This window comes from Tachyglossus aculeatus, chromosome 16, assembly GCF_015852505.1.
Source record: "Tachyglossus aculeatus isolate mTacAcu1 chromosome 16, mTacAcu1.pri, whole genome shotgun sequence".
NCBI classification, from domain to species: domain Eukaryota; kingdom Metazoa; phylum Chordata; class Mammalia; order Monotremata; family Tachyglossidae; genus Tachyglossus; species Tachyglossus aculeatus.
In genome coordinates this window covers 13,503,917-13,531,794 of record NC_052081.1, presented here as the reverse complement: position 1 = coordinate 13,531,794, position 27,878 = coordinate 13,503,917, and the positions used below count along the sequence as shown (strand labels likewise).

The window sequence follows — 27,878 nt, the reverse complement described above, 5'->3', positions numbered from 1 at the left end:
ACCTAGAGAACAATGGACTAGATGTACAAAGCTTAGTTCTTACTCCCAGCTTGCCTCTCACTGGGCCTATGACCTTAGGCAAGCTACTTGGCCTCATTTTTTTTTCCATCTTCACAATTAAGACAGTACTACCACTTCTGATTCATCCTAGAGATCCTTAGACAAATGGCACTGTAGGAAAAGAAAGCATTCTTAGAACCTGAAAATATCAATGTCCTGGAAATTGGGAGTCCAATCACAATGTTGGAGTCTGTCATTAGCTTGGTCTAACGCAGGTGAAATCTTTTAGGCTGAATACAGCCCAGGAGACTAAGAAATAATCACACACACCAAAATAATCGGTACTTGTTACACATTTACTATGTGCCACCCTGTACAAAGCATTGAGGTAGATATAATACAATCACACGGGACACAGTTCCTGCCCGACACGGGACTTACAGTCTAAGGGGGAGAAAAAACAGGTATTTCATCCCCATTTTACAAATGAGGAAGCTGAGGCAGAGCAGTTGAGTGACTTGCCTAAAATCACACGGCAGGCAAGCATTGGAGCCAAAATTAGAACCCAGGGTCTCTGACTTCCAGTCCTCGCACTAGGCCACACTAGTTGGCACTGGTCCACTAAGCGGGGCCGATCTCATTTCTGCTTCCTTTGCTGGAACCTCTGCAGTGGCCTGGCTCCACAGGCTGACCCCACTAAGATGTCAGGATCACTTTTGTCTGAGGCCTGGAGGCAGAAACAAGGACACGGGCCGAGAGAACACGAACATCCTCTTGGATCCAGCTCAGAATGATGGCAAGACACTGCCCATGCTCGAAGTCGCCAGATATCAGAGGATCAGTGCAGCTCTGCCAGACCACGCGTAGGTCTTGTGATGGCAAGGCATTTTCTAGGTTTTTTTGCCCCCCCCCCAACAACCTCAGTGGCTGCCATTTCTGAGACTTCGGGAGAGACACTTGGGGATGCTGAGCTCTCCTCAGGTGGGTAGTTCACAGTTCACGCTGCTCCCTAGAGGGATATTCTGGGTCTCCAGAGAAACCTGGAAATGTCCCCCTGCTTCTCCAATGAGCACTTCTGATCCTTCTGAAAAGTCTCCTGCAAGCCCCCAGCTGTAGGAACTATTGCTGTGGCAGGTCCACACCATGGCGAACCAGTACTTGAATACGTACCGGCCACCCTGCAGACAAATGCTGCTTGAGGCCACAAATTGTCACGGCTTCATCCTGCAGCCATCTTCCAGATCCCCGTCCCAGGAACCTGGGAAATGTAGCCCAGGGGACCGCCACGGCTATGGAGTTGGCTTTCCGAGGTCACTACCAGGGCGGCAGGACAGAAGGGCCACAGCTGTGACTCCTAGGACCACCACCACTGGCTTTTTGAGAGTCTAGGATCAGCCCGAGGGGCAGCTCCTGCTCTGTTTCGGTGCCAGGGAAAGTCAACCGTCAGCTCCCCAACAGAGAGCACGTGGCTCCTGCTCCATCCTCAGTCTGTGGCCATGAGCTTTTGGAGTCCTGCCCCACAGAACCAGCGCTCTCACCGACCGCAGCACCAGAAAGAGAAGCTGCCGTCAACCACGTGCCGATTACTGCCCCGGGGACGGGGGCAGGTGGTGAGTGGTGATGAGGCCTGTCCTTCCTGCTGCTGCCAATTTTCCCCCCTAGGCCACCGGGTCCACTTTCCATTCCTCGGCCTTGGTCGGCAGTGGCGGTATCCTGGGTTGGTGCAGCTCAGAAAAGGCTCAGGCCTCCACCGTGGAGAGGTTGGAAGCCACCACGCCCTAGAAAGCCAGCAAAACATAATCCAGTCAGCAGTCAGACACCACAGGCCTTGTCCCAGGGAATTGAAAGTAGGACTTTTAAAAAAACTGGCTAGAGGGTGGCTGGCCTAAAAGTTCTCCTTGAGACTCCAGGAGAAAGTTCTAGCTCAGTTAACCATGTTAGACCAGTCCAGTCTGTCATCCGGCTCCATCAGGAACTGTTCCTAAAAGCAACCAAGCTTCGGGCAAGCGAGAATGGCAAGACAACATGAAAATCAAATCCACGGCATGGTCCTTGTATTCTGAGTATCATCACCGGGACCCAGGTGAGCCTGGGAAGAGCTTCTCTTGTACCAATCTGTATGTCTGGCTCACGCTCTCTACATGACATACTCTGGCACTGCCTGGGAAGAAATAGGGTTACAGAAGCAGGGCAAGAACCCGAATGCAGTTCGAAGCAGCTTCTTTTCCAAATTCTAAAAAGGATTCCAAAATGATGCTGCCACAAAACACAGTAAGCAACTCCTTGAGAGAGAGAGAGAGAGAGAGAGAGAGAGAGAGAGAGAGAGAGAGAGAGTGTGTGTACACGTGAGGGGAGGGCAATTCCATGTGTATGCCTACATGTGGTGGAGGGGAAAATGTTGATGAGGGAAACGAGACCATCCCTCAGGAGGAGTATGAATTTCAGCCAGTTACAATGTTCGTCTGGAGCAGGGTGACATAAGCAGACGCACTTACAGAAAAGGAAAAGAAAACAAGATTAATGAGTCACCAGTGAGATGGATGCCAGGATGGTATGGGAGAGAAGAGTATGACATATAAAAGAGTTTCCCCAACAAGCTTTGTAAATGAAGGTTGCCCTCCCCTCGACACTGGAATTTACACCCAAAGCTAACACAGATGGTTTTGTCCCTTTGTTTGAAATGACATTTGGATACAACAGGACCTGGGAGAGGTAATCGAATCACACACAGAGCTCGGTGCTGCTGGGGAACCCTGAAATTTGTGGCAGGATTAAACACTAGATGGACGGGCACACACACACACATACACACCCCAAGAGAGATCAGAAAAGCAAAGTGGTCTCCAGTAAAAGCTCTTTATTTCATTTCACTCTTTTGAGGGAGTTAGAAAAACCCAAAAACCCAAACCTTCCACAGGTAACACTCGCACCAAAGACCTCATTCATGCTGTTCCAGAAGGTTTACCACAGAGAAGTTACACATGTGAGAGACGTTCTTTTCATGCAATTTGAACAGCAGCACAGGGGCCTGGGAATTAAGAAACCCCAACCTTACCCTCAATTTCAAACCTTTCTTCAAACACTTACCCTTCCTGACAGTTGTTCTCATTTTCTTTCCGAGGTTTCGGGCAGGTTCTCAGAGGCCTCACGTCGGTGATTACGACTTTAAAACTCGCTCCAATCCAGCAGGTGGGCAGCAGTTTTGAAAAATCATTATTCAGGAAGACGATGGCCATGTTTTCCAACATTACAACTGATTGCTTGCTGTGGATTTTTTAAAAGTGGAAATAAGACAGCAAGCTCTCATTCTCCCCCTGTAAAATTCCAGGGGGTTGCTTCAGCTTTTTCACCCCGGAATGGGAACCCTCCCACTGTTAAGGTTTAAACTGAAACTAACGCAGGGCGACTGAGATGTCTGCAGCTGGGAATAACCCAGAGCCTAACCTGCCAATTTTAGGACCCACCCAGGAATGGGCGAAAACCATCCAAATTCAGGGTTCCTGGTTCAGGTTCCGCAGAGGTCACTGCTGCGACGGTCTCACTTGGGGGTCACTGGTCCTTACTGAACCGGCATCTTATGATATTAGTATTGGGAGGTTTTGAACCTCTTCCCGAGGAAAGAAGGAACTGCAGCACACATTCTTGGGCTTGACAAGAAGCAGCGTGGCCTAGTGGATAGAATATGGGGCTGGGAGTCGGAAAGACCTGGATTCTAATCCCAGCTCCACCACCTGTCTGCTGTGTGACCTCGAGTAAGTCACTTCCCTTCTCTGTGCCTCAGTCCCTTCATTTGTTAAATGGGGATTGAGACTGTGAAAATCAAATTTATTGAGTGCTTACTGTGTGCACAACACTGTAATAAGCGCTTGGGAGAGTATAATGTAAGATGGTGTCCAACCTGATGATCTACTCAGCATGATTTAGTGGAAAGAGCACAGGCTTTGGAGTCAGAGGTCATGGGTTCAAATCCTGGCTCCGCCAACTGTCAGCTCTGAGACTTTGGGCAAGTCACTAACTTCTCTGGGCCTCAGTTACCTCATCTGTAAAATGGGGATTAAAACTGTGAGCCCCCGTGGGACAACCTGATCACCTTGTAACCTCCCCAGGGCTTAGAACATTGCTTTGCATGTATTAAGCGCTTAAATACCATCATCATCATTATTATTATTGTTACTCCAGCATATAGTACAGTGTCTGGCACATAGTAAGCACTTAACAAATGCAATTAAAACAACAAAACCCCCCTCAAAAACCTTGACTTCACTGAGCCTGGATGGTGGGGGGAAATCTACCCGTAAATGGAGTTTGGTGTGGCACCACACCCATTGGCGCTGGGCCACTCTAGCGGGCACTGCTAATTCCCGCTGTATCCTGGTCTCTCCAGATGTTTCCCACCCTTCCTCCAGCCTCCACCCACCACGTCTTTCCTTCCCTCTCTACCTCACTCCCTCTCTACCCTTGAGCACTGCGGGCGGCCTTAGCTAACGTGAACAGCATCAGCATGCCAATTAGGCAATTCTACTCACTCCACTGGGACACACTGCCTGCTGAATCGCTGGTTACAACGGAAGAAGTTAAAATATTTTTTTTGTTTCTGATTCTTTCGAAAGGCACCCAGGAACAATTTTTTTTTGTTTGTTTTAGATTCTTTTGAGCGACTTATAAAAAAAAACAAAGCAGGATCACAACTTACTTGATGAATTTATGATTAAGAACCAATACAGGGGACACCAACAGTTTCCAGCGTTGCTGATGCAATCCTGGATCCTACGCCAGCCCATTGGATCCGCCAGAACTGTCCAGCGGGTTGGCAAATAAAAGCACCCTGGCCTGCCCCAAAAAACTTTCCATTTCATATGCACAAAGGTAAACCTCATTTCAAAAAACAACAGTCCATTCAAATAACCCATCTGGGTTTATTCTAGCATTTTTTGTGTGTGCATTCTACAAGAGAACAATCCAGTGCCCATTTTTCAGCTTCTGATGAGAGGCGGGGAATAGGGGAGAATGGATTTCACGTTTACTGGTACTCACTCACAAGAAATCCCAGGAAAACGTCACTGAGTAAGCCACCAATCTAAGGGCACAGCTCTGGTGACGGGGAGGCAATCTAGAATGCTGGAACATCTGCAATCTGGTTAAGGAAAATTGTTAAAATTGACTGAAACCACATTGGAAAAAAAAAATCTGGGTGGCCTGGCTCGTCCTGCAGTTCCCCAACAGGCTGTATAAAAGGCCTTACAAATTGACTGCATCTCTATTTATGTAAACACAGCTGCTCCCCAAAATAGCTGCTGTTCTGGCTGAGAGAATTAAGGGCTTTTTGTTGCTTACATTGAAGTCCATTTTCTACTGTCTAAGGTCCCCGCTTCCTCCCGCCTCCACCCAAGCCTCCTTCCCTAAAACCGAAGAAGAGAAATATTGTTAGTCATCAATAGAGGCCAGCAATTATGCAGAGGACCCTGAAGAAATGGCTGGCCATCATGGACGGAACACTCCTGGTCCCATTATTCTGCAGCGGGTCATTCTTTTTACTTCTTCGAAGTGTCACACATATTACCACCTCCATCAGAAGTGGGCAATGTTGACACCCCAAGGGCCTCCCGAGCTGAAAGGGGCCGTGGAATAATCCTGTTAACAGACAGTGAAGTGGGTGGACCGCGGGGCCAGAAACCAAGCCTCCTCCAGTGGCCAGGCCCTGAAGAGCAATAATCCTTCAAAACGGAGACCCCTCTTCCCCCAACCCTGCATCCAAACTATGAAACTCAGCTTTAAAAAAAATACCTTTCTTCTGTGTTTTCTTTTTCATCTTATTGTTTACTCATGATCACATTGGTTAAAAATATCACATCTGTCTCAGAGACGAGAGTATCCTCTTCATACAATCTGGAAAAATAAACTCTACGGAACACACAATCAACAAGCCTCACAGCTGCATAGCTAGGCTCTCCGCAACACGCGAGGAAGACCTAGGAAGATGTCACCACCACTACCATCGGGCTGCTCTGGGGCAGAGCTTTTAAACGTTGAACTCGGGGCAGCCAGTGCGGGGCGGGAGGAGAAATCGGCCGAGCCAAAACGTCCTTGGTTCCCACGGAGGAGAACCAGTCTTTCTTCTTTTCCCTTACCTCCAGATAATCTCAAAACGCTGGACTGGATGAATGGGAGAAGACAAGGGTACATAAAAACAGTAAAATGTTTATTTTCTTAGAAAAAAAAGGGATTCAAAATGATTGTGATCACACGTCCATTTGCCTTGGAGCAAAAGCCAGTACTGCAAGCTTAGTCCTCAATTAAGATACCTACGAAATGAAACAAACTGCTGCTCTTGCAATCAGTTCCAGGACCCATGTGACAACATGCTTTTTTAATAGATAATAAGTTTCCCGTTTCTTCTGAGCAGAGAAACGAGGCCCGCCTTAGCAACCGTCCCATCTACAAAGCTCAAAATCGCCAGTAAGGCTACGTATTTGGATTCTGGGACCGACAAACAGCTTCGAGGGGGAGTGCGTGTCTTAGGAGCTTGGATGTCTAGAATGGAAGTTTCCTTTCTTATATGCCACTACCTCATCTGATAGAAAATAGGCCGGGCAGCCTCTGTAAAATCAATAGTGTCTTTAAGGTGATATTTAAGAGTTTTGCTGCATACCTGGACACAGAGAAGTGAAAAGTTGCAACAAGTTTTAACTAGCAGCAACAAAGACAGGTCCATAATAGTTCTTAACCATATTCCTTTTGCAAGTTCGTTAAGAAACACTGTAATTTAATGGGGGCATACAATATGGAAACGATCTTCTTTTGTTATGTAGTGCTGTTCCCTGGAGAAGACCTTCCCAAAGACCTTGACTGGGCTGCAATCTATTTACACAGTAGTAACTCCTGTTCTGACTGGCAGAATTGGCACTATGTGACATCCTCCTCTTCTGAACAGTAATCGCGACCCTGAGGGAGAGAGAGAAAAGGACAAGTGAATGAACAGAAACTAAAAATGGGAGGGCCATGTTATTAACCTCTGCATGCTTCCTTTACTCTGAAACAGCAAACTGGGCTTACTGGTTAGAGACACAAGATGCGTCACGAGCACCGAGATGGCACTGGAGTTTTACGAACAGCTAAAACCATTTTCCTAAAACACGCTCTGTTCTGAGCACTGACAGTGCTCTATCTTTCACTGAGAGATTCCCAAATCCTACTTCTGTGTCCTGGACATCCAGGTTTCCTAAGAAAGAACACAAGTCATTTCCATCCCCCATGGAAACAAGAGATGTTTGAGGAAAAGGAAAATGGCACCTCTTCCTCCACGCACTGAGGAGAAGGCGCCTGTCTCACTGACAGCCTCGGTTCAAGTCTGCTCTCCAGTTCTTGGATGGGATGAAATTCCCGTGACTGGTTATGGAAACTCAACTCCAGTTTCTCATTCCACATTCACCTGTCAACAGTTCCAGTGCTCTTAGAGTCTGTTTACTGTTGTATTGTACTCTCCCAGTGCCTAGTACAGTGCTCTGCACACAGCAAGCGCTCAGTAAATATGACTGACTAATTTCCCACTTCCCTGGAAGAATGGACCGGTTTGATCTCCACTCTCATAGAGGTTCATGATGTGCCACAGTGCAGCTCTAGTGCCAGTCGGCGGGGGGGAAGACCATTCCACAGCCGAGACATCTCGGGGTCCCAGGCCAGTACAGGTCTCTGGGGGACCCTTTCACCGGCTCAAGGTAGGAGGGATAAAACCTTTTTTTAAAAAAATATTTGTTAATGCTTACTATGAGCCAAGTACTGTTCTAAGCGCTGAGTAGCTATAAGCTAATCAGGTTGTACACAGTTTGTTCCACATGGGGATCAAAATCTGGAACCCCCATTTTACAGATGAGGTAACTGAGGGAAAACCTTGTGTGTGTGGTGGTGGTGGTGGGGGGGTCCTCTATGGTGCCACACCTGAAACCGGAAACTGGTGCCCAAAACAAATCAAGGTGGGGAGAGTAGGAGGAGAGACGTAGCCTAGTGTACTTCCCAAGCGCTCAGTACAGTACTCTGCACACAGTAAGAGCTCAATAAATACGACTGAATGAATGAATGTCAGAGGACCTGGGTTCGAATCCCAGCTCTGCCAAATGCTTGCTGTGTGACCTGGGGCATGTCACTTCACTTCTCTGTGACAGTTCTCTTGTTCTCCCTCCTACTTAGATTGTGAGCCTCATGAGGGACAGGGACTGTGCCCAACCTAATTCATTTGTACCTACCCCAGTGCTTATAACAGTGCTTACCAAATACCACTTAAAAAAAAAAAAGGTGGTCCAGAGTGAGAAAATGAACCTCAATCACTTTGGTGTCTTCTGTTCCCTCTTTGGCCACAATCTACTCTGGGAAATATCTAGGTAATGGGTACATAGGTAATGCTGCTTTCCAGCAATGCTTTGGTTTACAATCCGAAGGGCTCTGTTATAAAAGTAGTTTTGAGGAACTCCCGGGAGAGGCAAAAAGCATTAGGTGGCACGTAAAAGTCTCTCCCCCATCCCCACTGATCTACAATAAAAAAATCAGGGGAGGCATTAATGATGATCCACTTCTCTAATGAGTTTTTGCCTAATTAGACTCCCACATTATTTTTACACTTGGGAAGGTCTCATTCAAGAGGCTGTAATAGTAGCTGACTGGTTCTCTGGCCAAAGAATAATGATTAGGATAATAAACATTTTATATAGGGCTTCACACTTGTTAAAATGCAATATGAGCACTGACTAATAGGTCCTCAAAACCCTCTGAGGGGAGTTGGAGTCTAAAATCTCCACTGCACAGAAGAGGAGTTCAGCCCCTGGTAGAAAGCTGAACATACAGGGCATGAGATTGAGCTCTTTTTTAGGCAACTGATCTTAGCAAGGTCTTTCTTAAATTTTACATTTACATGTAAAACACCCCATTTTAAAGTGCGTGCGCACGCGTGTGTGTATGTGTGCATGTGTGTGTGTGAGAGAGCCTGTTGTTGGTTACAGATTGTCTCTGTTGAACTGTACTTTCCCAGCACTTAGTACAGTGCTCTGCACACAGTAAGCGCTCAATAAATACAGTTGAATGAATGTGGGGCTCAGTTCAGACTTCAGGCAGATTCTTTCCTCTCAGGTTTATGCCCATATCCCAAAGCTCAAGTGGAATGAATCGACACTGGTGAAGTCCAATAAATCCTCAGAGTCAGCATTATGGACACCATAGCTGGTCAGGGAGGAAATTTATGCTTCACGAAATGGGACCGCCTGGCCACAGTGCAGGAACCACATCAGACATTGTTCTGGAAGTGTCTTAAAGTGTTCTTGAAGAAACAAATTGAACTGCAGTTAAAGATTAGTTATGCAATGTGGGGTTTGGAAAAACAACTCGATCTTAGCTCCCAATAAAATATCCTGGGATATGAAAACATTTTACAAAAGGCAATAAACCACAGAGTAAGCTTGGAAAGAAAAGTATTTTGAAGACCTCCATGTCCTGCAGTGAACTCAATGCCACGATACCACACAGTCAGTCTGACTTTAAGGACAGTAAGTCTCCTATTTAGCCAAATTCCTCAAAGATTTACCATTTGCGGCACTTTGTCCAAGCAACTATTCCCTATTCCAAGTATACGAATACTCAATTTTGGCACTGCTAATGAAGATGGGACAGGGAGGGGAAAGGGAGAAGGGTGGACCAGGGCCCGACCCGGGGTTTTTTTGGAGTTTCGCAGGGAAGCAGAAGAAAACAGTATTTTCTGCTTTCCCCCCGACTTGTTTGCAGTACATTATTGGTCTTCCAAAGGTACTGACACTCTGCCAGGCTAGTAAGGTGGAAAAAAATACCTTTATCCTTTCCACTACCAATGCTAGCAACTGCATCCTATAGTCAGGTGCCCTAGAATGGCCACTGTAGCCACCCTCCTGCGTTCAGACGGGTCCTGAGTGGGTGTGTGTCAGCTCAGACACCCTCTCATTTGCTTCCAGATCGTCTTCCCAACTTCCCTCACCTCCTGCCTCTACAGTTTCTGCTTTTGCCCCAGAAAGAGCACGGGACCAAGAAGATGCAATAGGTGTTGAGGGACCACCTAACTACCCTCTTGCTTTCAAAATCAGAGAAGGAAAGCAGCGTGGCTTAATGGATACAGCACGGCCTGGGAGTCAGGAGGATTTGGATTCTAACCCCAGCTCCATCACTTGTCTGCTGTGTGACCTGGGGTAATTCATTTCACTTCTCTGTGCTTCAGTTACCGCAACTGGAAAATGGGGATTAAGATTGTGAGCCCCATGTGGGACGGGGACTCTTTCTAATCCAATTGGCTTGTATCTACCCCAGCACTTAGTACAGTGCCTGATACACAGTAAAGCCTTAACAGATGCCATAAAAAAAAAAGAAAAAAACTGCATAGTTAAGGAATGCTCTTCTGACTGCATGGGACTGCCTGGATACAATGTGATGGGGTGTTGGAAGAGCCACAGGTGAGTTCCTCAATGCACGGTACAGAAGGATTCTGCAAGAACACAATCCCCGCTTTACAAGATAACTCTGGACAAAGGCTGGGCGCCTTTGGTTGAGATGACATTTCTTGAACTCTCACGTACGAAAGATCTTAGGTTTTTTGGGGGAAGGCTCCACCCCATCATGCTCAGAGCTTCCCCAAGCAGAAGGAGCAATTGTAATCAGGAAGGATGCTTCCTTTCCCTTCACCAACCTTGCCCCTTAGGAGGCCTCCTCTCACAAAATATTCCCTTTCTTCCTCCCCACCCCAACTGGCACTTGGCAGTAGAAAAGAAAAACAATTAACATTTGCACCTACAGGTGGAAACCCTGAAGTAACATGAGGCCAAATGGACAACAGTCTCTTTCCCTTCTGCACTGAAGAATTTCCACCCACTCCCAAGCGTGCCAGCAGCCTCATAGACCAGAGTCAATTTAGCAAGTTTTGCATTCCTTGGGCAAATCTTCCTGAGGACGATGTTACAGGTGAAAGCATCCATGTAAACTACAGCAATTCTTCTCCACTGGGGCAAAAATCAGACCCTTGGGTTCTTGGTTTTTCAACACAGGGACCAGGGTAAACCTCAGAGTCAACATGAGCAGCAGCAGTAAGCATTTACTGAGTCCCCACAGTGAGCAGAGTATTGTACCAGGTGCTTGTGAACATCCAGTATAGTCTCTGTCCTGGGGTGCTTTCAATCAAATGGGGGAGACAGGCTGATTCACTGCAAAAATACAAGACTGTAAACTCGTTGTGGGCAGGGAAGTTGTCTGTTTATTGTTATATTGTACTCTCCCAAGTGCTTAGAACAGTGCTCTACATACAGAAGCAGCATGGCTTAGTGGAAAGAGCGTGGGCTTGGGAGTCAGAGGTCGTGGGTTTTAATCCCGGCTCTGCAACCTGTCAGCCCAGTGCTTAGAACAGTGCTTGGCACATAGTACGTGCTTAACAAGTACCATATTTTATTAATATAACCAATTTAAATTGCTGGCAGGTCATCAATGAGATGTCCTGTAGGGAGGAGGGGTCAGCACAGTTCACACTGCCCCAACTGGTATTTAAATTTCAAAGTTTTATCTAGAGGCCCTGCTACCTAGCCCCAGGAAACGCAACCAAGCTCAGCTCCTTTCCCTCGGAAGGGCCAAGAGGACCGAGTCTTTGGTGACTTAATCCTGCCATTAATCAGGTTGATTCAGCTGGCGGTTATGGAAGGCCTCTCTGATGCCGTTTGAAATCTGGCTAGTCAGCCCTTCCGTGCTAACAAAGGCAGTCTCTGGTTTCTTCTGGCTCAAACAAAGGGGAAAGCACTGTTTGTGTCAAAGATGGGGGTGGTGGTGATAGTGGAATTATTTTAGCCAAGTAGTTAAAGTTAAAATGATTAAGATATGGGGTGGAGACAGCACCTTCCTCTGCTGGTTACAGCTATGTACATTGGTGTGAGTCAGTAATAGCGGAATGTAATCTGTCTTTGCAGCTGGGATTCTAGACCACCATTTCCCAAGTCTCTGAAAGTTCCCTGATCTACAAGTGCCTGGATGATTTTTCAGCTTCACTAAAACTGGCTGAGTAGCTGCCATGGCTTTAGCTACAGGACTTCTAATGCAGCCCCGATAGACTGGGGTAGGTGCTGATGTGCTTATCTGAGCAAGAACATCTGTGGCCTTATGTACTTACTATGTTTGTGAGTCTCACTTAATGCTCCAGCCTCCTTGTGCCCTTATAGCACTTTTTTTTAATGGTATTTGTTCAGCACTTGCTATGCGCTAGGCACTGAACTAAATGCTGGGGTAGATCCAAGACAATCAGGTTGTACACAGTCTGTGTCTCACAAGGGGCTCAGTCTTAATCCCTATTTTCCAGATGAGGTAACTGAGTCCCAGAGAAGTCAAGTGACTTGCCCAAGGTCACCCAGCAGATAAGTGGCAGAGCCGGGGCTAGAACCCAGGTCCTCTGACTCCCCAGTCTGTGTTCTTTCCACATGGTCATGCTGCTTCTCTAAAGAGTAACGTGCTTTAAACAGAGCGGTCTTTGGGCCGGACTGTAACTCTTTCCTACACATAATCTGAGAAGAAGGTTATTTCTCTAGTGTGTCTCAACAGGTTAATCCCTTAGCGGTCAACTTCACATGCGGGGGGAATAGAGGCAGTATTTGCTGAGCAGCCACTGAGTACATTTACGGCACTAACCACTCGGGAAACACAAAAAGTGAGACATATTCCCTGGCCACAAGGTGCTTACACTCTACTGGGGACAGCAGACCCAAAAGTAGTTACAAACATTGTAATCGAAATTAACAACTGAATGAGCAACTGACTAAAGGAATTTAAATAAGAGCTGAAGATTACTATAATAATAAATAGTATATTTATTAACTATATATTAGTTAATGAGGACAGACATGAAAATAAATGATGGATATCTACAGGCTCTAAAACCAGGGAAGATGGAGTTTAAAGAGATAAGCGATTATATTAGAAAAGTAGTCTGACTCCCACCCCTAAAAAATGCTCAACCTAATTGTTTAAGGGTCTGTTTTCAATACTCTTGCTTTTAATTTTAATAACAGTCTAGAGAAGAGGCTTCACGACAAGCATTTCCCTGGCAGAGCGCTGGACAAAAAAATCTTGCTTTCTACATCGTCGAGAGACAGTGGGACCATTTTCAATCAATCAATAGTATTTACTGAACACTTACTGTGTGCAGAGTACTGTACTAACTGCTTGGGAGAGTACAACATAATCTAACAGGCACATTCATTTCGAAAAGTATCTTTTTTTGTGTCCTCAGAAATCAAGCAGATTCGATTTATGAAACAAGCTTGGAACAGACCATGCCTACGAGGGTCTCACCTTGGTAGCCAACACAGAGCTGACTGTAATTACACTCTCTCATTAACATACTTTATTTTCTCAATGCTTCAAAGGCCTCCTTGATATATTCTAGAGAGAAGAGAGCCTGTGAGCGTTCTGACCACCAGCCAGAGCATGTTTCCATATTATTCAGAGGAATGCACAAGGCATGCCTCCAGGGACTGCCCCTGCCTACAGTTTCAGAACGACTGAATGCCAAGGGGCAGAGTTAGCAAGTTTATTTTGGAAATGAACTTGAGGAGAAGAATATAATAGAATGGAATCATTCTTTCTTCGGTGGCTGAACTTTTTTAACCTTGCTTCTGGTCAAGACTGCTCCTGGCTTCTCCCTCTTTAATCAACCCCTTCCCTCTACCTGGCCTCCTATTCCTCATTGTTAGAAACGGGCCTGTTGATCGGTTTAGATTGTAATCACCCAGGACTAGGAGGACAGCTCACTCCATACTTGGCACTTCACCTACAAGCGAGGTTGATGCAAATTCTTTCTTGAGAGACCTGTTGATGAAAGTGATATGTTGCTCCAGTAACCTTTTGGCCAGGAAGCCGGCCAGAACTCCTCCCTACTTCCAAGCGATAGATAATGCAACCATGGAAGTTATCATGACCCCAAAAGATAAAGTCAGGCAGTAGATCTAGGAGAAATTAAATACACTCTACCCTCCCTTTTGTTTGCTTTCATTTGGATCTTGGAGAGAATTTGTGTTTGAGAGACAATCCTGCAAGTCACTGCCAGATGACTCTGACTAGGAAGTTGAAGTCTAAGCTCTTGGCCTCCAGCTGCACTCCCCAACATAGCGGGGTATACGGTTGGGAGACTCTAGCGATTCTTCTGCCTCCTGGTGACTGACTCTTTTTTTTCCTCTCCACCACGCCTCCTGTTCTGTAGCAGAGTCAATTAATAAATCTTGTTGGGAGAAAGCCCCTGACAAAGCAATTAATGCTTGTAAAAACTGACGAGGTCAAGCAACAAAGGAAAATCAGCAAGCAACGTGGATCACCCGGAAAAGACGGCTCCACTCATAGGCTACACGATTTGTGTCGGCTTGTCTACCAGATTTCACTGGAAGCTGCTTGACGGCAGGGACTGTGTCATTTGCTTCTATTCTACGTTCCCAAGCACCAAGTACAGTGCTCTGCTCATCCTGTTGCTGCTGCTGATGGTGACCCTGAAGGATATCCTGGTCCTTTTCCTGAAATTCTCATGGGCCACCTAAAACCTAAGGGCCTGGTTTTACCCCTGTGGAGAAGGGTTGTTTTTAGCTTACATGGGTTCTTCCACCTGTTAACACCCTTAGGGAGGAGATTTGCTCAAGGAATGCAAAAGGAAGCAAGAAAAGAGTATGGACATGGGAGTCAGAGAATCTGATTCCAATCCCAGCTCTGCCACTTGTCAACTTCTCTGCACCTCAGTTTCCTCATCTGTAAAATGGAGACTCAAAAACTGTTTCTCCTGCCCCTTAGACTGTGAGCCCCTGTGGGGCAAGGGGCTGGGTCCAATCTGATATGGCTGGCACCTTTGAGACCATGAAGAAGATGTTCTGTTCACAAGGGAAAAAGACTATTGCCTAATTGGCCCTGTGCTACTTCAGGGTTTTTGCCTTTAGGTGCAAGTGCTAATTGCTTTTCTTTTCCTTTGCCATGGTCATAATGTAGCACCATCCCAAGCCGGGTAAGGATGAAGAGGAGAAATGTGACAAGAGGCAAGGCTGACGGAGAGCAGCAAAAACCCACCCCAATTCCAACTGCCCCTTCTGCTGAGGCACCCCTCTTCCACTGTCAGAAAGGGAGACTCTTGGGAGGATTCGCTGAGGCTTCAACTTATAATATTTGTTAAGCACTTACTCTGTTCTAAGTGCTGGGGTACATACAAGTCAAACAGGCCAGATACAGTCCTGTTCCACATGGGGCTGACAGTCAAGAAGGAGAGGGAACAGGTATTGAAACCCCATTTTACAGTGGAGGAAACTGAGGCATAGAGAAGTTAAGTGATTTGCCCAAGGCCACAAAGCAGGGAAGTAGCAGATCTGGGATTACAACCTGGGTCCTCTGGCTCCCAGGCCCGTATTTTACCCACTAGGTCACGCTACTTCTCAGTTGCCCTGCTGCCCTCCAATTTGTACTGCCTGGTAGAACCCTCTGACAGACAACCGATCAACTGAGTGCTTACTGTGTGTGTAGACCACTGTACTAAGCGCTTATAACGGTACTTCAGAGCCACAGGCAACTGCCTGGATCGATGGTGAAGAGTGCCTTCAGCTCCTTGAGCACACAGGACTTGGAAGTGCCAAAGCACTGCATCTCCAAAGACACAGGGCTTGTTTAATTGCTTGGCTTTTCCCTGCTTAGGGGACAAGGAATTCAAGGAAATCAGTGTAGGGAGAGAAGAAACTCAACCAATGACACTGAATAAGAACTCTCAAGAACTGCAGGTGCTCTTTTTGGCCCTTGAGTGCCCTCTTAAGGAGAAATACTTTACCAGATGAGCTATCACTTGACTGGGTTGACTTCTAGGAGATGCAATAATCATCAGGTACTGTTACAAAGTGGAGTAGGCATTATGTAGGTGGAAGCTATACCATGGATATAAAATACATGACTTGTGCGAGGCGGCTGAAATACAACACCAAGCAAATGGAAAATTACTCCTGAGCTAAAAGGTAATACCTTTAGGAACCACAGCCCAACCGAGGATGCACGAAGTAGTTTTCAAAAGCAATAAGCTTAGCCTCTGCTTCAAATTCCAATCGCCCATCCTCGGTACCTGGGCTTTACCCTAAATCATCTCTGTCTACTTCAACTATCGCCTCTTCATTCTGCCATTTCTGAGCCTCTAACTAATCCAACTTCTTCCTCATTTGTGGGCAAGGAACATGACTACCACCTCTTTCTGTACCCTCCCTAGGGCTCGGTATAATGCTCTGCACACAATAAGTGTTCAATAAATACCGATTGATTTCCTTTATGCCTAGAACAACTGCCCAATATGGACCACGCTACCTCGCTTTTATTCAAGCTCCACTTCCCAAATTATGGAGCAGGAAGCCCAAATCCCAGTCCGCCTCCTGCCCCTCTCCCCATCCCCGCAACCTCCCCTACTCAAAACAAGAACCCACACTGTACCTGCCACACTTGGGGTCGATTGTATTTTTTTTTTTTCATTTTTAAGCACCTGAAGAGGGAGTCACTGGGCTGCCTCCATGTTTATCCTAGTGTCAACTTGCAACGTAATTATTTGGGAACCAGGAGAGAGACAAGGAGTTCATTTATGGCTCTCCACCTAAAGGTCTCACTTTGTAAGATGCATTGACGGTATACTCTTAGGTCACCACACGTCTTATAAGGAGAAGCCTGTGTAACTTTCTTTGGCTAAGGTTTAATTGAAATGTTTTATTCTTACGAAGGGCAATAAAACCCCAGGTGTCTAAATGTTTATTAATGTGGTATCTCTGTGAAAGGGAGAAGGGAGGCCTTGCCAGGGTTCACAGTGGCCTACCTTTAAACCACCAACCAGGGGTATTCACAGATTACCATGAGGCCCCAGTTCTTGTTTGATTAAAAATGCAGGATATAGTGGGGCTACTGTGACGAGAATGCGTTTAGAATGAATCTACAAATGCTTCTTTGTCTAAAGAAATGTTCTAGCCAATAAACAGTCAAGTCACAATCTTTGCCGTTTTTGTTCTCCACACCCTGTCCATACTCCCCACCACAAGAGAAAAGGGCCCAATTTCTCGTGGGGCTATGAAAGAGAGGCGTGAACTCTCTGACTGAGGAAGCGGAGATGGAATTGTGGGACAGATGGAAACATTTGGAAATGGGAAAAGCAGAGCAGATGCACTTGAATGACCCAAGGAACCAAGAAGCTTTTCAGCTAGAGTTCCAGGTTTGGTTTGACACAATAACCCTGGCTAAAAAGCAAATACATGGAGGTTTGGAACTAAGCAAAACTAGCAACACTGCTGAGAGAAAAGGGCTTTTGAGCTGAGTGAGAAAGAGAAAGTGTCTATAGACCTACGCTTTACTAAAATAAAAGGCAGATAGCACAGACATTAGTGGGGAGAAATCTTGCTTTCAGACAAACATATGAGGACTAGTAGCTGAATCCCTGGATTGAAAGTCTTACTCTTTCAGTGTGCAGTGGCCACTTCACTGGGAACCACATGAAAAATTTCACTGTTCCTAGTTAAATTATTAGACATCATTTGCAAAATAACTCTATGTACACAAAGAAAATATGACAGAATTAACAGCTTAATTCGTCACCCTCCGGCTTCTCTGGGTCACCACAGTCACAACCATGGTATTGTCATAGCCATTTTAGAGTGATTTGTGCCCTTTTTAGTGGCTTTCAAAGTAAGAATTCAGCAAGAACATATAAAACCCTGCAGGATGGATACAAGAGAATTACATTTCTTGAATACACTTCACAGTCAGACCCTGAAGAGGGACTTTTTGATATTTACGATCTCCTCTTCACCATCCTTGGTGAAGCTGCATAACATAACTTGGGGGTTAAGTGTCCTACAGATAGTAAAAATAATATATTTAATAGCAAAAAAAAAACCCAAGGCTGTTACTAATTTACATTTTATCAATGGTCCCTGGCCCAAAATTGTGATCATTTTGACTTTAGAAGCCCATATTTCCCCATAACAATTAATGAAAAATAAATTTAGATGACAGTTTTAATTTGCCTCTCTTTTCTAGGATAAGCCTCTCCTGAAACAACACTGAAGTTGAGTTTAAACCTACCAATATTGGAACATGTCTTATTTAGATGCACTGTCTACTTCCTTAACTACCTTCTTTTTTTCTTTAAGGCTTTCATCATCTCTTCTAATCAATCTTATTTTACTGAGCACTTACTATGTGCAGAGCACTATATTAAGTGCTCAGGAGAGTACATTATAACAACATAACAGACACATTCCTTCCCTTCTCAGTATAAGGATATCACTGAATCAACTGGTTTGAATCCACTTACGAACAGAAGAGGCCACCAATGTTGACAACTTTCTTACAGCTGGAAAAGTGCAAGGCAGAAAAAAAAAAGAAACGGGCCTCCAATAAAACTTTTAAGCATGTGGAAACAAATGTCTTCTCCCGTAGGTGGTTCTTTATTTATCTAAGGTACTGTTTTTCATTTCTTCTTTTCTTACCTTTTCAATTTTTTCATCCAGCATTCTGAAGAATTCTTGTTGGCTTTCAGAGATGTGCATGCTGAAAAACAAGATGGATTTAGGAACATTTTAAGGGACTGAGCTTGTCTTCTCGAGTTAAATGCAAGCACAATTAAGCTGGACTGCCATGTTTTGTACCCGGTTATATTAAAGACAAATTTAACATGAAACTGCCAAAAAAGACAGTAAAAGCTGCTTACTAGCTAAACCTTATAACACTAAGAGGTAGAATTTTGGCTCAACTGACAGATGCTTTTTTAGTCAATCATATTTACGGAGTGCTTACTGAGCACTGTACTAAGCACTTGGGAGCATACTATATAACAATCAACAGACACATCTGCTGCCCACAATGAGCTTACAGTCTACAGTGTTTTTACCTAAACACAGTCGTGAGCTCTCGCATCCACAGACACAAAGAACAGGGAGTTGCTCTTGAGTGTCCATGAGTAAAATGTGGCCCAATTTCCTGTGATCACACTGATGAGCTGCTCTATTTTTTCAGGCTGGGCATTTGGACACCTGGCTTCTAATCCCAGTTCTGACTGCTGGAACTATGCTATCGGTGGTCAAGATTTTAAACTGAAGAACCACCGAGGACACTCTAGGAGATGGACAGGCCCAGCAGAAATTTGAAAAATAGCGGGCAACAGTGGGAGGCAAAGTTGGCTGCAAAGTCATGGTGCTATGGATCAGCAAGAGCACCGGGCTGCAATCACATTGTTCGTAAAAGGATCCTGCCCCCAGGCAAAACCAGAAAGCTTGCCTTATAGGTCTTTATTAAACGGGCTCTCCAAACCCATAAATTCACTGGCCTCTTATACGACTGCTAAGTAAATGACCGCAGGCCATAAGGTTTCAATCTAACAATTAATCAAATTTGCTGAGCACTTACTGTGTGCAACTTAGGAGAGTACGACACAGCACAAGGTTTATCGAACTAGAAAGTTTTGGAGCTTTGCTGAGCTAAACTCGGTACTCCCTGGTACAAAATGATGGCCTGTTCCAAACAATGGGAAATTCAATGCTAGCTGATCAGTACGCTACTCAGGACAAAGTGCATATGAAGGCCCACCTATGCTTAGCCGGCTCCGGCTCTGGGAATGGTGTGGGCATGTCACTGCCTGGGACTGGGGAGCGAGGGATTCTGAAAGCGGAGCAGAATTATTTTCTGCTGCATTCGCTTCTAGTCTTTCTTTAAACCTCATTCCTAATGTCACCTTGGTCTCCCCCTGCTATTAGGGGGAAGCAGCATGGTATAGTGGATACAGCACAGGCCTGAGAGTCATGGGTTCTAATTCCAGCTCCGCCACCTGTCTGCTGTGTGACTTTGGGCAAGTCACTTCACTTCTCTGTGCCTCAGTTACGTCATCTGTAAAACGGGGACTGAGACTGTGAGCCCCATCCGGGACAGGGAATGTGTCCAACCCGATTTGTTTGTATCCACCCCAGGCGATTAGAACAGTGCCTGACACATAGTAAGCACTTATATACCATTATCATTATTATTATTAGCCTTCTCCCTCCGGGGACACCACAGGGCAGATACTACTATCGCTCTCCTTTCTCATTAGCATGGGGGATCCGACAACTTTTGGGGGAAGGGTGTTAGGGTGACAAATAGCAGGACGGCAGTTTGAGAACCACTATTTTCATCCAATCCTTGTCAGAGTGGGAAATGCAAGCTTCTCCCTCTGCTTTTACTCTAGCAACTGGCCTTCACGATAATCACCCCCGCTTTTACCTCTTCCCACAAAGAACCAATAAGCCAACAAATTGATTCCCGCAGAACCTCCCCATCCTATAAGCATCTCCTGTGCTTGAAGTTCAGTGTGTGGATTTCTTTAATCAGAATAGCCTGAATGGAAGAGCAACTCCAATTTATCACCTAACAGGTGATGTGGTAATTGAGCTCTTTCAGAGAAACGTGTTGTCATCTCAAGTGCCGCAGACACAGCCAGACTGAACAACCCCCCACATGATAGCTTGGCTATAAATTTTCTGCGCAAGTAGTGTGGTTTGAAATTATGCATCTTCCTCCAATGTTCTCCAAGTGCTAGCTCTCGACACAATCCCACTATAATCTCCCCAGAGCACAGGAGAAGACGGAATTTTCAAGAAGACTTACTAATGAGCCCAAAAATGAACTCCTGGGAGAAGAAGCCATGTTGCATGACTGGCTTTCCAGAGTGCCACGATCATCCCACAGGTGCCAGCACCAGTCCACATTTTCAAGAGTGCGTAACTCAGCTATACACTTGAAATAATCCTGCCTAAAAGCGTGGACCCTATAGTGTTTAAATACTTTTCTAAATTACATTTTGAGGGGTTTGGCAGAGGAAAGCAAAGCATCTTGGTATGTTCTTCCAAATCCAATCTCTCAATTAATGACGTTTATTGAGTGCTTACTATGTGTAGAGCAGTGCACTAAGTGCTTGGGAAAGCACAATTCAATAGAGAAGGTAGACATGAACTCTGTCTACACAGAGCTTACAGACTACAGAAGGAGTTTATCAGCTCCTAGAATAACAGAAATTGGAGAGTTTAAGAGTCTGAACTTTATGTTCACGTAGGAAGATGCAAACCTTAGGCTTAGGTTTTTGACTGCTTAGAAAACTGCTTCAGTTGCGCAAGCCATTGAAGCCAAATTACTTTCAGGCTTTTCCATTTGGCTCCAAACAGACTTAAAATGCTGCTTTAGAGAAATAATATATTTTCCAGACCTATCTTGTCCTGTGGTTCCCCCCTGACAAAAACAATAACCAATCCCTCATGAATTCATATACTCCGTCTAAAGGCCACTTCCTACAAGGCTGAGGAAACTCATGCCTTTGGAATGGGGAAAGCAACAAAAACCCATTGGAATCCAAAGTGGTGGAATTTATGTACACCGCTTCTCGAAGAGCTTGAGACTAGACACTACGAATCGCTTGTCTTCAGTGAAGGAACACGTCAGTTGACAGGGCAATAAAAATGGTGCACAAAGAGTACCTCTGGCTGCCATTTCATTGTGAATTCCAGGTCCTTCCTTCTTAATTTGCAAAAAGTCCATTCAGCTTACACCTTGGATTCCCTCAAAATACCTTCTCTGAATTTGGTTTTTTGAAAGAATAAGCTGCCACTGTGGATGGGGTTTTCTTTCCTTCATGCACCAACGTACTATTCCCTGAACCAACTGCAGAGAAAACGAAACATGCAGTTCAGGTCTCGAGTTGGGGCTACATAAAAGATGAGCTGCGGTGGCTTTGCCTCCCTCTCCTGTCTGTAGAACAAGTCAAGACCAACTCTTGCACCCTTGGGGGTTCCTTAACCCTGGGCACCAGCTGAGAATGAAGCTGACTCAGTGCTAAAATAACCCAGCCTTGCCAGCCAGGGGCTGAACTCTGCTTTCATCATTTCAACATGCCTCTACTGTTAAACCTAAAGTCACCTGTGCCGGTGAGGGGAGAAACCTTCATTCATATGCTCTGATTCAACAGATTCCTCTGAAAGTTTGATGACTTGCAAATTTGCACAATGTACTACTTAGTACATCAAGGGTAAATTAATAAGTGCCCTGAAGGCAAAGAAATCTTCCTCAAATACACTTCCTTTCTTATTACCAAGCAGATAACAACAGTGTTTTAACAAGGCAGTGCTAAGTCATTGGTTCTGAAGCTGCTTTGAACCCAATGATCTATTAAGCTATTAGAGCACTTTGGATAGGAAACACATTATTAACCCTGAACTCCTGTTGCCACAAAAGGGTCTATAATAGGGTAGGGCTCTGTGGATTCTTCTGGAGGTGACAAGGTTAGATGGTAATTACAGGAGACCTTTCACCCTCTGGTGATAAAAATCCATCATAACATACAGTACCAACAACTGTAGAAGAACATTTTTGACGCCGTTGGGGAATTTTTCTTCACCTCGATCAGCACCAGGGAACATGGTTTAAAAATGCATTAATGATACAAATGATTCCACTGGGTTTCACTATTTAGGCCCATTTCAGTGTGTCCTGACACTTCCCCAAGTGCATGATGGTCACTGCCACTGCAATGTAATCAGGTAAACTTGTTGGGCTTTGGACCATTTTGGTCAATATGGACCACAACTGGAGCTTCATTTTAGCCTACATCCCAGGCCCACGACCCATGGCCCTGATACCATGGCGATGCTGTACAGAAAAGCAGTCAGCCCCCACCACATGTCACTTGCCAACTGTCTGGGCGAGGTGAACATACCTTCACTTTTCACCAGTTTCCTCAGCAGTGGGAGCAAGGAGCAGAACGATGTGGGGCCAACAGGACGTTTTGGGGAGTGTAGGGGCCAAATGGGAGGAGCTGGCGGGTCCTGATCCAGGACCTCTAGGAGAAGGCCTGGTGGATAGGGGACGGGCCTGAGAGTCAGAAGGACCTGGTTTCTAATTCTGGCACCTCCACTTGTCTGCCGTGAAACCTTGGGCAAGTAACTTCTCTGTGCCTCAGTTACTTCATCTGCTAGATGTGGAACGTGGACTGTGTCCAACCTGATCAGCTTGAATCTACCCCAGTGCTAAGTACAGTGGTTGACACGTAGCAAATACTTAAAAAATATCATTTTGAAAAAAACAACAAGAAAAACAAAACAAAAAACCTCTGTGCAACCCATTCTGGGTCCAGGCAGTGCTCTACCATTTCTTGTCTGGAAACTGGAATCATTTAATTTACTGGGACACCACCACGAGTTGAGGTCCTACTATCACAGGGCTTCAATTACTTCTCCACCATATGCCCACACTACTTCCTGGATGATACAAGACTTGTCCTCTGGCAAGGAATTAGCACAGCTATGAAGTTTATAGGGACCTCCTCAGTGTTTAAATTGTACTGGGAGTTGGGGGTGGGTCACTACAAACCAACAAAAGGACAGGGAGAACGCAGTCATCTCCCAGGACACTTGAGAGCAGGGGAGAGAGCGGGAACTCTTGTTCCAGCTACTGGCCCTTCCATTCTCTCAGTCACCAAGAAACCTGGTTAGCGCTCCCTCCCAGTCTGGGTTAAAATAATTATGCTACTTGTTAAGCACCTATTATGTGCCAAGCATGGCACTAAGCAGTATGATAGATACAGTTAATCAGGCTGGACACAGTCTCTATGCCACACAGTCAAAGCAGGAGGGGGTAATACTTAATCCCCATTTTACACATGAGAAAACTGCAGAGAATTGAAGTGACTTGCCCAAGGTCACTCAGCAGACACATTGCAGAGCTGGAATTATTACTCAGGTCTTCTGACATCCTGGCCCACTCTCTTTCCACTAGACCACACTGCTAAAAGCAACATTCCAGCTCTAATGCTTGTCTGCTGTGTGACCTTGGGCAAGTCCCTTCATTTCTTTGTGCCTCAGTTACCCCATCTGTAAAATGGGGTTTGAGACTGTGCACCCCATATGGAACAGGGACTGTGTCCAACCCAATTTGCAAGTATCCACCCCAGTGCTTAGTACAGTGCCTGGCAAACAGTAAATGCTTAACTACCACAATTATTATTATTATTAAAAGGCATTGGACTTCTCCCCAAAGGTGCTGAAGCTGAACTTGGGGATAATTAAGTGCTGGGCTTTCCTCACCAAACTCTAAAACATCCCGAGAACACTAGTCTCTAGAAGTAAAACCCCCTTCTGGAAAGCTTCAGGTCTTAGTGCTGAACTGCTCCATCCAATTTGGAGGCTAGTCCCTGTCCCTTCGACAAACTGCAACCCAGGAGGGGTAGAGTACTTGATCTGTGCACTTCTTGCACTTTTCTTCAGCAAAAAGAAAAAGTAACTTACTTTGTTCTGGGTTGATGGACCAATCCGGGAACCTCCTTAGTAGGTTTAAGCCTTACGTTTGTACTGGCACTTTTTTCCTGAAACACAAATATTTGTAAAAAAAAAAAAAAAATCAGTAAAATACATATTCATTGCCAGCATATTGCCTTACAATCCAAAGACCTCCATGGCCTGTCATATTGGAAGGAATTTGTAAATATTTGGCAGGAGGGCTCATCAATCATTCCAATGGGAGAATTCCGTATGTCTTGAGCAAAGGAATCAGACCGATAAATGTCTTGGCACTATTAATAACTACCTCTGTCTATGTTTGGAAAACAAAACCCAGATCTTTAATTCTCAGGCAGTGCCGAGAGCAGGGGAGATGCTGGAACTAGGGAGGGATGGGGAACAGAAGGTGAAAGAATGGAAATTTCAATGTCAAATTATGGAAAGCAAAATGAGCTGCACAATATCCACGACTGGTGTTTATCCAAAGATAATGTCAAGTACATTCTTATTTTATACTGAGACTATAAACTCAACATGGACCCACCACTGTCCAAGACCCATGGGACTTGAAAAACAATAAGCCTAGTAAATATCCCTTTCCCGAAAAAATAAGTTCGTTGTTTTGGCTAAATACAGATGGTGTCTCTGTTCACGAAGTACTTCTGTTGCTGCTAACAATCTAAATTTCTGGTATCTGATACATCTGCTAAAAAATCCCTGAATCCCCTCATCACTGGGTAACTGATTGTTCAGGAAAATTAATTCAGTCAATTAAATTTATTGAGTACTTACTCTGTCCAGAGCACTATGCTAAGTGCTTTTTAGAGTTCATTAGAGTTAGTATACATGATCCCCGTCTTCCAAGACTTTACATTCTAGTGGACTTCAAATACCCTAGCTAAATCTCATAACCTTAGGTGCATATCTATAAATTACACATTATTTATTTACATTAATGGCTGTCTCCCTCTCCAGACTGTAAGCTCTGTTTCCTGGTATTTGTTACGTGCTTACTATGGGTCAGGCACTGTTCTAAGCACTGAGGTGGATACAAGCTAATCAGGTTGGACAGTCCTCATTCCACATGGGGCTCACAGTCTTAATCTCTGTTTTACGGATGAGGTAAAAGGCACAGAAAAGTAAAGAGAAGCAGTGTGGTTTAGTGAATACAGCATGGGTCTGGGACTCAGAAGGAACTGGGTTCTAGTCCCAGTCCTGCCACGTGTCTGCTGCGTGACTTTAAGTAACGTAACTTCTCTGGGCCTCAGTTCCCTCATCTGTAAAATGGAGATAAAGAGTGTGAACCCCGTGTGTGACAGGGACTGTGCCCACCCTGATTAACTTGTCCCTACTCCAGTGACTTGCCCAAGGTTACGCAAAAGGCAAGTGGCAGTGCTGGAATTAGAACCCAGGTCCTTCTGACTCTCAGGCCCATGCTCTATCCACAAGGCCATGCTGCTTCTCTCACTTGTCAGCTGTGTGACCTTGGGCAAGTCACTTAACCTCTCTGTGCCTCAGTTACCTCATCTGTAAAATGGGGATGAAGACTGTGAGCCCCACATGGGACAACCTGATTACTGTGTATCTACCCCAGCACTTAGAACAGTGCTTGGCACATAGTAAGCGCTTAACATATACCAACATTATTATTATTATCATTGTACGCAGGGAAAGTGTATACCAACTCTGTTGTATTGTACTCTGCCAAGCATTTAGTACAGTGCTCTGCACTCAATAAGTGCTCAATAAATACCATCGATGATGATAACCTTTTCCACAATGGCTTTCTCTTCCTCTATATCTTGGTCTTGAGCAGCTCAAAGGGCTATCCTATTTATTCACTGGAAACAACTCTCCAAAAAAAGAAACAAATATTAAGAGCCTTGGCCAGAGAAATGGCTCTCCGGAAGTTAGGAGTCTTATCTAGGATTTCAAAGGCAGTTTAAAGGTTTAGTGTGGACTCCTCATGGCTGATGTAGTGTTTTCAACACAGTGCATCAGAATATCTCAGTGAACCACTTGGTCCAGTTTACATTGCTTTCTCTGACTGTGCAGTTGCTGCTTAGGTCAGCCCTGAAGACTCTGACCGTAAAATGGAAGCGACAGACTGGTTCATCCCTGCAAAGGCCCAATCTTTTGTGGCCAGCAACACAAAAGGGGCAGGAAGGGCTGGATGATACAGCAACTCCCATCCCTCTCTCCACTCCCCTCCTAAGGGGGTTTCCAAGGCTGTGCATCCAAGAACATACTTCATGTGAGCACTCTTCCTCCCAGCCCCTCCAAAGAGTGAGCTTAATACAGTGCTCTGCACACAGTAAGCGCTCAATAAATACAATTGAATGAAATCCCGGCAAGAGTTGGGCTGGGCTGAGGACCCATACTTCTGGAGCTCGGCACTGGCAGCAGGACTAAAACTTCTGGTTCTACAGTCTACTGGTGGGATATCATTTCTAGCTGAGTAGAAATCTGCCCCTCCAGTGTTACTAACGGGTGCAAAACATGCTAATTATGTTGACTGTTGGGGGCAAAAAAAAATCGGTAAAGTTCTCTGGTGGTCCCAACGCAACTCCCTGTACTCAATACAAGAGATAATGTTTGCATGAAGTCTTCCAGACAAAAATCACTCATCATATACAGAATTGTTGAAGTGATTCCCATAAGTGAGTCCCCCAAAAGGGAGTGGTGAAACAGTAGGACCAAAGAAATCACACATGGCTAACTCTTTTGCGTGAACAGTAGGTGTTAGCTAAAAATAACCAGACACTTTCAGTCCTAAACATTTTAAATGTGGACCTTTAAGGTGAAATTGCTGGTTTCCCCTACAGCTAATCATTAATGCCCTTGCCCAGATTTGGTTTCTACTTGGATTAGAGAGTGGAAAGATCAGATTGAACAACTTCTGTTCTTTTCCTAAACTGGCCAACTTGAAATTTTCTGGGCTCTCAAATGAGGCAGTGGAAAAATTACTCCTTATTTTATATAAATTGATTTACTTTATATTTATAAAAGCATATCCATTATTGAAGAGTTACAGAGGACTGATAAAGACTCGTTGCACAGAATTAATGGTCTTGCACCTAGAAGGGCCGTAAGAGAAATGAAACTTCTGTAACTGCATTTTTTTCCATAGAAATCTTAGTACCCTCAATATCACAAGAAAATCTTAATTGGAAATTTATGGGGCAGTAGTGAAAGTTGAGGGATAAAAAGTTAAGCTTTGCTAGCTGAAAAATTTATGTGCATATAAGTAATCTGGTGGACGTGTTTAATCTTACACTATATGCATTCAATGCTGTCATTCGTGTTACATATATGCTGTCCTCCTAGAATGCAGGAGTTGTGTTTGGGATGAGCCTGACATTAAGGAAAATGCGTTATATAGCGCACATGACGACTGTTGCTACGAAGTAATGCTTCTCCCATCACCGAATCACATCCCAGCCAGACAGACATTCATCACTTGAAAAAAGACACCTGGCAACGTTCTATTCAAAACAGGTTGTGAATGTACACGTTATGGGAGAATTGAATGTATTTTCATTCATATATTTGCATTTGAACACC

General features: G+C 44.9%; 1 protein-coding gene across 4 annotated transcripts in view; it reads right to left on the bottom strand.

Moving 5' to 3' along the window:
• Positions 1–906: 906 nt before the first annotated feature.
• C16H1orf21 (chromosome 16 C1orf21 homolog) overlaps positions 907–27,878 on the bottom strand; it is a 165,334-nt gene continuing 138,362 nt past the window's right edge. For 3 of the 4 annotated variants that reach the window (XM_038757694.1, XM_038757692.1, XM_038757693.1), the window contains 4 exons: positions 24,324–24,400; positions 18,510–18,570; positions 5,035–6,942; positions 907–3,264 (listed from right to left, as the gene is read on the bottom strand). In XM_038757694.1, coding sequence (XP_038613622.1) covers positions 6,904–6,942; positions 18,510–18,570; positions 24,324–24,400 — 177 coding nt within the window. In that variant the 3' untranslated portion in view covers positions 907–3,264; positions 5,035–6,903. Of the gene's footprint in view, positions 3,265–5,034; positions 6,943–18,509; positions 18,571–24,323; positions 24,401–27,878 lie in introns of those variants that run through there. The other variant, XM_038757691.1, reaches the window with a different exon arrangement.